This window comes from Urocitellus parryii, chromosome 6 (genome assembly GCF_045843805.1).
Source record: "Urocitellus parryii isolate mUroPar1 chromosome 6, mUroPar1.hap1, whole genome shotgun sequence".
Lineage (NCBI taxonomy): Eukaryota > Metazoa > Chordata > Mammalia > Rodentia > Sciuridae > Urocitellus > Urocitellus parryii.
The window spans coordinates 88,045,057-88,056,434 of NC_135536.1; the positions used below are offsets into that span (position 1 = coordinate 88,045,057).

Consider the following 11,378-nt stretch of genomic DNA (forward strand, 5'->3'; position numbering starts at 1 on the left):
AAGTGTGGGGTCGATTTCTTGCAGAGCTGGAGGTTCCAGCATCACCTTCTTATCCCCTGCTGAGTTACAGTAGCCCAGTTTTCCATACCTTTGACTTTTCTTGTCCCCTGAGCAATTTTCCGGGCTGGCGTTTATCTCCTTCATCCCTTTGCTGCTCAAGTTAGAGCACATTGGTGGCTTTTTACTGTCACAGGGGACCCATGCCCTATTCACCGAATGTGAGGTTTTCCCTCATTCATTTAGTCAGTAGTTGCCAAGCTCCTTCTGTGTTCTAGGCTTGTGTTAAGCATGAATTCAAGACCCGTACATAAGATTTGGTGTGGGTCCCAGAGAACCTCACAGCTTGTAGAGGGGGATGGCCTTGGAAGCGGACAAATTTACAAAAACAGCAAAGCTATAAGAAGGTATGACAGAAGGGTGGCCACAGTGCATAAGAATGTGTTGTGCCAGAAACTCTTTGAGGGCTGGGTGTGTAGCTCAGTTGCAGAACATTTGTTTAGGATGCGTAAGGCTCTGGGTTTGATTCCCTAGCGCCACAAATAAAAGATGACCTTGGATACCCTTCAAGGGATATCATCATATTTATTGAGTTATAAATTTCTTCCCAGTCCTCAATTTTCAAGACTGTTATTGTCTTCCCAAGAAAAGTGTGATGAAAGGTATCAGCCATTAGTAGCAGTAACTTGACTGACAACATTCTCTAGAGGTGACCAAATCCCATCAGTGTGGCTATGGTAGTGACAAGTCCCACCATATGAAACTACCACCACAAGACAAGGCACTCTACTGTTCACATTTATAAATACTTTTTTTTTTTTTTTTTGTACCTGGGATTGAACTCAGGGTTGCTCAACCACTGAGCCACATCCCCAGCCCCGTGTAATATTTTATTTAGAGACAGAGTCTTCCTGAGTTCCTTAGGGTCTTGCAAAGTTACTAAGGCTGCCTTTGAACTCACCGTCCCCCTGCCTCAGCTTTTCCAGCTACTGGGATTACAGGCATGAACCACCATACCCGGCTCACATTTATAACCATTCTTAAAAAGACTATGAAAAGAAAAGGAAAGTGAGAAGGTTAGAAAACAAGGGCCAAATCATTGACAAGATTTTGACCGTGATTATTCCTGGAAAAAGAGGGATGAACATGGCAGTATCTGAATATGGCAATAACCAATCACCAATGTGTACCACTAACTTGGAACTATATTTAAATTGCTGGTCCTGCCACATTGAAGAGTTTTGCTCCAAGGACATAGGTGAGACTGGCTGCTCTGCTGTCCGTCCCTGGACTAACTCCACCTTTCCCTGATGTCCAGCCATCATCTGGAGAGAACCACAAGACAAGGACAATATCTGCTCTTTGGCTAAGAGAAGTCACGTAGCATTAGAGGTATTTGCCCTAGGATTGTGTAATTTGCTTATAGTGTTTAATTAGTGTGCATTGAATGCTAGTTGGGGTGCTCCAGCACACCCAACACTTTTGCATTAATTGTTTGTATTTGATGATTGGTGTGATTGAATATATACTTGCATTTAAAGACAATCTGCCTCTGAGTAATTATTAATAGCATTGCTCACAATATTCCTCAAATTAGATGCCTCCTCAGCTTACTTCTCAGACATTGGTTCCACCACAAGCCTCTTTCTACCACTGTGTGCATCTGAACCAAAGCTTCTGCATAATGAATGGAGAGCCCAGGTCAAATTCCTATGCCCAAGCTTCAAGGGAAGCTGGGAAGGCCAGTTTCTGGATTCCACTTCTTGGAAGTAGAATTGTGTGAAATTCCCAACACACACACACACACACACACACACACACACACAGATGTTTAAGAAGATGTTGGATGTTCATAGAGTACAACAAATGTTTAATGTACATCATCTATGCCAGTGCTTCTCAAGCTTTAATATGCAAACTCCCTGGGATGAAATTGAAATACAAATTCTCATTCTATAGGTCAGAAAGAGTTGGGGGATAAGATTTTTGTTTTCTATCTCCATAGTTTTGCCAAGCACTATTCTAAGTTTTACTTGAACTAACTTATTTGATTCTCTCAACTCTGTTCCAAAACAATCTGGTCCCAGTAAATGAAGACCATGCCCAACATGCCATGAGATTGAAGAAAGGCAGAGAGATCCAAGATTGCAAAAAGTGAAATTCATTAGAGACTTACTAACAGAAGCATGGTCCTAGATGGCAACAAAATCAGTTGCTTACTGGGTGCAGTTGCACATGCCTGTAATTCTAGCTACTTGAGAAGCTGAAGCAGGAAGATTGCAAGTTCAAGACCAGCTTTGTCAATTAAGGAAGACCCTGTCTCAAAATAAAATATAAAAAGTTCTGGGGAGCCAGGCATGGTGGTGCACACTTGTAATCCCAGTGACTTGGGAGGTTGAGGCAGGAAGATCACAAGTTCAAAGCCAGCCTCAGCAACTTAGTGAGGCCCTAAGCAACTTACCTGTCTCAAAATAAAAAATAAAAATTCTTGGGGATGTAGCACAGTGGTGGAGTGCCCATCGGTTCAATCCTCAGTGTATATGTATACTTTTTTTAAGTTAAAAAACTCTATAAAGCAGAAAGTTTAGCTAAGAACACCTTCTTGTTCTCAGACCCTACCTGTTGAGGGCCACAGCCTAGTTGGGATGACACATGGCATTTTGCCAGAAGGGAGTGGTTGAGAGGTGATGCCATCCAGCCATTGAGAAGATGATGGTTATGTTAAGCTGTGTATTCAGTTGTATATAGACCTTTACTGCCTCGGTGGACCGCTACTTTGAAGTTCCGGTTGAGTTCTCAGAGATGGGGGGTGGGGGGCGGCTGGGAGAATTCCCAAGGAGTACTGGTGGAGTTCGGGCAATAAAGTTTCCTGTTTGAATATACAAGTGCTTTGTGGCAGCTCGGTGATTTGTGCCCAGCCAGACTGTGGCACCTACCCTCATTGTGGACTTTTTAATAATTTCTTTAAAAAATTATTTTTAGTTGTATATGGACACAATAATTATATATATATATATATATATATAGATATAGATATAGATATAGATATAGATAGATAGATATAGATAGATAGATATAGATATAGATATAGATATAGATATAGATATAGATATAGATATAGATATAGATAGTTGTTTTTTTTTGTTTTTTTATATGGTGCTGGGGACCAAACCCAGTGCTTCATGCATGCTAGGCAAGTGCATTACCACTGAGCCACAACCCCAGCCCCTAATAATTTCTTAATACTTGAGAGATGGTATCTTCACTTTGAAGCAGTTTTGTTCTAACATACCCACAATCAATGGAAAATGCAACCTCTTATTTGAGGAGGGAGTTGGGAATCTGGCTTTTTAGCATAGGAATTTCTAATAGCAGTGGATACCTCCTGCTGCTCTGGAGTAAGAGTAATCTTCAGTCCCTCAGTTTGATGAGACTGATGATTTAACAGAAATAATTTAGCAAAAAAAGATTTCTCTTACTCCTCAGAGTGCTAACGCATATGATAAGAATGCCCTAAATCAACATTAGAATTTTGTATCATAAAGGCCCAGTGAAGGTTAATGCTCATTTTCCTGAATTAGACTGGACATTTGTACCTTTTTTTGGTATCATAGCCTCTGAATGCCTATTTGGAGGAATCCTACTCTGGAAACTAAAGGTCAGAATTTTCTATTTCTAGGCACCCTAGAAGTGAAGACTCAGAACTGTGACCTAGGGTTGGCTGATTGATGAAAAGCTCCCTTGCAGGACTTTGAACCTTGTAAGAGGGACACAACGTTGCAGGGAGACTTGGAGATTTCTAAGGAGTAGGGCTGCAAGGCAAGGAGTACTTTGGCACAACAGGGTAGCTATAGCATCTCAACTACGTTTCTTCTTTGGCAACAGATGGCTGATTTTCAGAGAACTTTGCTTTCTTTGATTTGGCCCTTTTTGCTGAGCCTGTTCTCCAGATCATTTGCAAATTCTGTAAGGCACCAATATCTTTTCAATAACCCTCTCTAATGAAGTTAACCAGTGTTGGTTTCAGCATTTGGCATTTATAAACTCTGGCAATACATTTTCTGATCCACTTGCAGCTTTTTTTTTTTTTTTTTTTTTTTACTTTCTCAGTTCTTAGTTCACAAGTTTATTATGAAAAACACTGCAGTGCTCTTGTGCAGTAACATTGTCTTACAGGAGGGGGGAAAAACAGTTCTGTTCAAAACAACTCACCAGGTTCTGACAATAACAAAGAACAACATGGGGCTGAGATTTGAGAAGGGAATAAACTGAGTGCAGACAAATCATACAATTAAATTAAACGGTTTCCCTGAAAATAAACAAAACAATTTCAAAACTCACAAGTAGAGGGGAGGCCTTGGTAGTTTTTTTTTTTTTTTAGAGAGAGTGAGAGAGAATATTTTAATATTTATTTTTTAGTTCTCAGCGGACACAACATCTTTGTTGGTATGTGGTGCTGAGGATCGAACCTGGGCCGCACGTATGCCAGGTGAGCACGCTACCGCTTGAGCCACATCCCCAGACCCCTTGGTGTAGTTATTTTTAAAAATGTTCATTAAGCTCCAATGATTGTTTGCTGCTATCCTTATCTACAGTCATGCAGAGTAAAGCTATAGCTAAATGGAAGTTAAATTGTATTCACGTGTTAATGTTTACATCTTATTATCTGCAGTCTCTCAGAGAAAGCAAAAGTAACTACAAATAGTGCTATGCCAGAAACTGGTTTCTTGACCAGCGGTGTTGCTTCAGCATGCAATGAACTGGTGCATTCTAAAGTGGTCACGACTGTTGATAACAAGAGGCTTTGTAATTGTATATGGCACATCTTTTGGTCCATGTGAAAACAAGTTTTTTGAATGTTAACTATTTTTGACACTTTGGAGTTACTGTTGCTCTTCCAGTTTCCATTAGGTCAATATATGGTTCATGGCAATACTGTACAAGTTTAAAATTTCATTACAGGAAGTAGTCTGGGGTATGACTAGTAACATGTGGTTCGCCTCTACGAGGTACTGAATCAAACTGCAAGAAAGAATATTTTAGAGTATCATCAAGTTCCATGATTGCAGCTTGGTTTACCGCAATGATAACAATAGTTTGGAGCACTGAAAATTGTTACTACATTCCAATCATGGCCAGTTATATCCCTCCATCACCAGCTGGTGAGCTCTAGACACTAAGGTGAGGCCATTGGCATGATTAAATGTCTCAGAAATATCTTGTCCAAATGTGTAACCAGCTCCTCAAGGAGATATACCCCAACTACCACGATCATTTGGATCTGACCACAGCAAGTCACACATTGGACCCTCATGGGGAACTTCTTGTAGACGATCAAATGCTCTGATATGATCCAGTGTGTCTATGGATGGTGAGAGGTCACCATGTAGACAGAAGATCTGCCCATCCATCAAGGCAGTGAGAGGAAGATAGTAAAAAAGAGCTGTAATATTTCCAAACATTTGCATTCCCATATTTTCTTAAACACTCATCATAGAAACCATAAACTTGTGTAATCTGCCTGCTCTCGTGATTCCCCCGAAGAATGGTGATGCGTTCCAGGTAACGAACCTTAAGAGCTACCACTTGCAGCTTTAATGGGCAAGTGGATCAGTATGGGAGCATATTGGAGGCAAGTGGGAAATTCTGAGTCTTTCTCATGCTGTCAGAAAGACGGACAAGTGTGAAAGACATTTGTATGTGTTTTGAGGGAGGAATTTATTGAGATATGTCACATATTATAATATTCAATCATCTTAAGGTATATATGATTTTTAGTATATTCACAGAAGTTGGCAGTCTTCATTCTGGTGATACTTTTTGTTTGGTTTTTATTTCAAATCAAGCTCCTTTCAAGCGTTTCTCCAGATCTAAGGAATTTTGAGCAGTCGTCTACACTCAACGTACACGAACGACTCCTGCGACGGCTTTTATACAGAGCAATCCCAAATATTTTCTTTATGAAATAACGCCAGATTTCCCTCGTCGAAGAAGTTATGACCGTTTTTGGTAAGACATTCTCGCAACCTCACAATTCACCACTTCGGTCAACTCTTCCAACTTAATTCAATTTGTTGAATTAACTCACTCAATCGCAGACCCCGCCTCGGCACTGGGCCTCTCTGATTGGCTGATGCCGAGTGACGTCTTCAGACAGCGACACCCGAGCGGTGGCTGAGGGGTTATGTGGCTGGACCGCCGCGGGTGGCTCGGGCTTGTGGTGCAGTGGCGCTTTGACCTCCGGCCCCTCAGCCTAGCTTGGACCTGGGGTAGCTATAGGGGTCCGATGGCGGGAACACTGTCCACCCGAGCTGAGGCAGCAGACGGGCTGAGGGCTCCGACTCAGCAAAACGGAGACGCTGGTAGCGACGCTAGGGTTGAGCCGCTTCCAGGGCGCCCAGAGCCCGGGGGCCCAGTAGTGGAGCCAGCCGCGGGGATCGTGGAGCAGACTCCAGGAGACAGAGAGGAACCTTCGGCCCTAGCCCCAGATCCAGGCAAGCGGAAGAAGCGGCGGGGCGCAACTCGGGAGCGCGTAGTGCCGCCCCCAAAGAAACGGCGGACTGGGGTCAGCTTCAGCGATGAGCACTTTGCAGAGACCAGCTACTACTTCGAAGGCGGCCTGCGCAAGGTGCGGCCCTATTACTTTGACTTTCGAACCTACTGCAAAGGCCGCTGGGTGGGTCACAGCTTGATGCATGTCTTCAGCACCGAGTTCCGAGCCCAGCCGCTCGCCTACTATGAAGCCGCGATCCGGGCAGGCCGCCTGCATCTCAACGAGGAGCCAGTACAGAACCTCAGCATTGTGCTCAAGGTGCAGTCCTGATGGGGCTGGCTAGAAGGCGGGAGAGGAAAGGATCAGGATTTTGGGTTTTGTTTTTCAGACTTGGTATATAGGTGTGGGAGTTAAATTATGGTAATTCAGAAGCGTTTTCCTTTTCACTTGGAACACTCCTTTTTAGTCTCTGCTTCCTGTCTCCCCAAGTAGATAGCCTGTTTATGCTTCAGAACTCAACCTGTTTATCCTCCCCATCAAGGTGGCTTCCTTGTTTCTAAGGAACATAAGTTGGAATTATCATAGTTCCTTTTTGTATGTTGTCTTGTGGCAAGGGCACTACCCACTTTCTACCCTGCATCTTAGGTCTCTGTACAAATAGTGATAATAGAGGCTATCATTTATGTCTCCTGGGTGTTGGGCACAAAGTTAAGCATTTTACGTAATACAACATTGAATTCTAATCTCAGCTTTGTGCAGTAGGTATTGCCACCCCATTTTGTTTTTAAGAAAACTGAGGAACAGGGCCACTTCCAAAGTTTGTGTTCTCATAGCTACTGTTTAAACTATTTATCATAGAGCCTGACATGTAATACATTGTGGGATGTCAGGGATAGAGACCAGAATTGTCTATACAGGTGCTTTGACCCCTTTAAAATTCTGTCACATCAAGAGGTACCAGACACCTCTGATAGTAACACAAGGCAATTTCAAAACTTAGGGATTTCCTCTCCTGTCCCAATTATGAAAAGTATAGTTCTGGTCTAACCCTCATATTTTACAGATAAGGAAACTGAGTTCTAGAGAAATTGACTTCTCCAAGAACTTGTAGAGAGCCTATGGCAAATCCAAGTGTAGATCCCATATCTGTGGATTTAACAACTTGATATTGTTGGTTCAAGGTCACAAGAAGTGATGATTCAAGGAGGTTTTAACTTCACTTAAAAAATTGCTTTTATAATGTAACTTTAAGGTAGAGAATAAACAAATAAGCAAAACCAAGACATCTGTAATCTCACCTCTTAGAGATAATCATTAACTTTTTGCATACTTTTTCAATGCCTGCTATCTCTGTGTGTGTATGTATTTTTACAAAATGAGATAATACTATACACTTTTCTTTTTCTGCTTAAGCATATACTGTGACCCTTCTATGTCAATAAGGAAAAAAGGAGAATGAGGTGTGATGTTGACTGATGACAGGCAGCTGGTTCCAAGCTGACAGGTTACCTGTGTTTTTGACAGGATAATGATTTCTTGCGGAACACAGTGCACAGGCATGAGCCACCAGTCACCGCAGAGCCTGTTCGCCTGCTAGCTGAAAATGAAGATGTGGTGGTTGTAGACAAGCCTTCCTCCATTCCTGTCCATCCCTGTGGCCGCTTCCGGCACAACACAGTCATCTTCATCCTGGGCAAGGAGCACCAACTGAAGGAGCTACACCCATTGCATCGGCTTGACCGCCTTACCTCAGGAGTGCTCATGTTTGCTAAGACAGCAGTTGTCTCTGAAAGAATTCATGAGCAGGTTCGGGACCGGCAGGTAAACCAGGCCTTTCTCTCCTGTAGGTCACTTCCTGGGCTCATGAGTGCTCTGTGTCGACAAGGTGTCACAGAATTCTATATCTGAAATGGGCTTCTTGTTTATCTGGCCAAGCTTCCTACTTGAAAGTCATCACCTAAGGTGTCAAAGACAGATTACCCTGTATGTTTCAAAAGATCTTTAGAGATGGTATACACTATCTTTTTTTTTTCCTTTATTTTTAAGGCAATTGAATTCAGGGTACTATACGACTGAGTTCTATACCATTGAGTTCTTTCCATCCTAGCCCTTTTTATTTAGTTTTTAAAAATTTGAGACAGAGTCTCACTAAGTTGCTGAGTCTGGCCTCAAATTTGGGATCCTCCTGCCTCAAGTTCCCAGTCACTGGGATATAGGTGTGCCACACTATGTCCAGCTTATACTCATAAAGTGTCTTTCTTGGTAATTTGCTGTTTTGAAGTTTTAGAGTGCTGAGAGACGAGGGAAGGTTTTTAAGATTTTAGAAGGGCTAGGGATTTAGCTCAATGGTAAAGCATTTGTCTCTCCATTCCTGTCCATCCCTTGGCTGCTTCCAATACAACACAGACATATTCATCCAGGGCAAGGAGCACCAACTGAAAGACCTACACCCATTGCATGGGCTTGACCACCTTACCTCAGGCTCTGGGTTTGATCTCCAGCACACACACCCCAAAAAAAAGAAAGAAAGAAAGAACAAAGAAAAGAAAGATGTTGGAGAAAGCCTGTTTGGTGGGAAAACTCTGGTTGAAGATGGAAGAGGTTTGTGTAGAAGTTTACTGCTAATGATTATACTTTTGGATGCAGAGTTGGAATTCTGCATCTGGATCTGGATCATTTTAAGTGCATACTGTGCATTCATTTATTGAATGCATGCCAGGCTTAGTATCAACCACATTAAAGCCCAATTTACTGAATGCTTATGACAGCCCTGTGAGGAATATGTTTGGTTTTTGTTTTGTTTTTTTTGGTATTGGGGATTGAACTCAGGGGTGCTTAACCACTGAGCCACATCCCCAGCCCTTTTTTGTATTTTATCTAGAGACAGGGTCTCACTGAGTTGTTTATGGCCTCACTAATTTGCTGAGGCTGGCTTTGAACTCGTGATCCTCCTGCCTCAGCCTCCTGAGCCACTAGGTTTATAGGCATGTGCCACCATGCCTGGTGAGGAATAAGGTTTTTTTTTTTTTTTTTTTAATCTCACATTTTCTACATGAGTTATTGGGACTGAAAGAGATTAAAATAATATACCCAAGATCATGAAATTGGTAAGTGGTAGAGCTGGGTTTTGAATCCTCTTCTTTCTGACACTGGTATATTCCTATCACTCCACAGATGGTTTAGACTCCTTAAGTTTATATACTTAAAGATGACTTTCTCCTTCCCTCCTCTTCCTAGCTAGAAAAAGAGTATGTGTGCCGTGTGGAAGGGGAGTTCCCTGCCGAGGAGGTGACCTGCAAAGAACCCATCTTAGTGGTATCTTACAAGGTAGGGGTGTGCCGTGTAGATCCCCAGGGCAAGCCCTGTGAGACTGTGTTCCAGAGGCTGAGCTACAATGGCCGCTCCAGTGTGGTACGATGCCGGCCACTTACAGGCCGTACCCACCAGATCCGAGTCCATCTTCAATTCCTGGGTCACCCCATTCTCAATGACCCCATCTACAATTCAGTGGCCTGGGGCCCCTCTCGGGGAAGGGGTGGCCGTATTCCCAAGACAGATGAGGAACTGCTCCGGGACTTGGTGGCAGAGCACGAAGCCAAACAGAGCCTGGATGTACTAGGTCTCTGTGATGGTGACATGCCCCCAGGACTCACAGACTCTACAGCCCCCTCCTCAAAGTTGGCCAAGGACTGCCTAGAAGAGTTGGCCACAGCTCCCCAGAAGATGGATGGAATAGTTGAAACAGTTCCTCAGGATGTGGACACAGTGGACTTGGCACAAGGAAAGGCAGCTGAAACAGATGTTATGAATCAAGAGACAGACCCACTCTGTGCAGAATGCCGGCTGGTGCGACAGGATCCCTTACCCCAAGACCTTGTGATGTTCCTGCATGCCCTCCGCTATAAAGGACCGGATTTTGAGTATGTTTCACCTTTGCCTCCCTGGGCTCACGATGACTGGCAAGAAAACTGAAGGCAGTAACCAATGGAGGGATTGCTTCTTGGGGTGGAACAGGGATGAGCCATGGGGCAGAGGCTGACCCTATGAGCTGGCACTCAGGGTTTCCATAGGATTGAGTTTGGGCTGTAAGGGACATGTTCATACATGCTACCTCCTTTCTTCTCCCCAGCTAGAATCTGGGAGCTTTTTGGTTTGTAAATATATCCTTTTTTCTAACATCTTGTGTAACTGATTTTCTATTGCTTCTTTTTTTTTTTTTTTTTAAATCAGTAAACTTCACATAAAATTAACTGCTTTAAGATGTACATTAGCTGGCTGAGGTTGTGGCTCAGTGGTAGAGTGCTCGCACACATGAGGCACTGGGTTCAAACCTCAGCACCATATAAAAATGAGATAAAGATATTGTGTGTACCTACAACTAAAAAATAAATATTTGTTTATTTATTTATTTTTTAAGAGAGAGAGAATACTAATATTTATTTTTTTTTTTTTAGTTTTCAGCAGACACAACATCTTTGTTTGTATGTGGTGCTGAGGATCGAACCTGGGATGCATGCATGCCAGGCGAGCGCGCTACAGCTTGAGCCACATCCCCAGCCCAAAAAATAAATATTTTTTAAAAAGGTGTACATTAGTGGCATTTAGTATATCCATGATGATATACATCCATCACTTCTTCCAAAACATTTTCCTCACCTCGAAAAGGAAACCTGTACCTTATTAAGCAGTCATTCCTATTCCTTTACCTCTACCCCCTGGTTACTAGGAGTAGTAACTATTAATCTGTCTGCATTTATGGATTTGTCTATTGGGGACATTTCATATAAATGGCATCAAATAATATGTAGCCTTTTGTGTCTGTCTTTTGCTTCAGCATAATGTTTTCAAGATTAATTTGTAGCATATATTAGAACTCCATTCCTTTTTT

General features: G+C 42.6%; 1 protein-coding gene and 1 pseudogene across 1 annotated transcript; one reads left to right on the forward strand and one right to left on the reverse strand.

Moving 5' to 3' along the window:
- Window positions 1–4,941: 4,941 nt before the first annotated feature.
- LOC113183818 (serine/threonine-protein phosphatase 2A catalytic subunit beta isoform pseudogene) lies at window positions 4,942–5,691 on the reverse strand (annotated as a pseudogene).
- Window positions 5,692–6,181: 490 nt separating this feature from the next.
- On the forward strand, window positions 6,182–10,625 carry Rpusd2 (RNA pseudouridine synthase domain containing 2). Its single transcript, XM_026391151.2, has 3 exons — window positions 6,182–6,808; window positions 8,015–8,311; window positions 9,728–10,625. The coding sequence occupies exons 1-3, from the start codon at window positions 6,182–6,184 to the stop codon at window positions 10,460–10,462; spliced, it is 1,659 nt and encodes a 552-aa protein (XP_026246936.1). The 3' UTR covers window positions 10,463–10,625.
- The last annotated feature ends 753 nt before the right edge of the window (window positions 10,626–11,378 follow it).

Excerpts from the sequence above, each read along its gene's own strand:
- Rpusd2 (XM_026391151.2), top strand. The coding sequence starts at position 6,182 with ATGTGGCTGGACCGCCGCGGGTGGCTCGGGCTTGTGGTGCAGTGGCGC. Across the intron at positions 6,809-8,014 it reads ACCTCAGCATTGTGCTCAAG|GATAATGATTTCTTGCGGAA; the intron begins GTGCAGTCCTGA and ends TGTTTTTGACAG. Across the intron at positions 8,312-9,727 it reads AGCAGGTTCGGGACCGGCAG|CTAGAAAAAGAGTATGTGTG; the intron begins GTAAACCAGGCC and ends TCCTCTTCCTAG.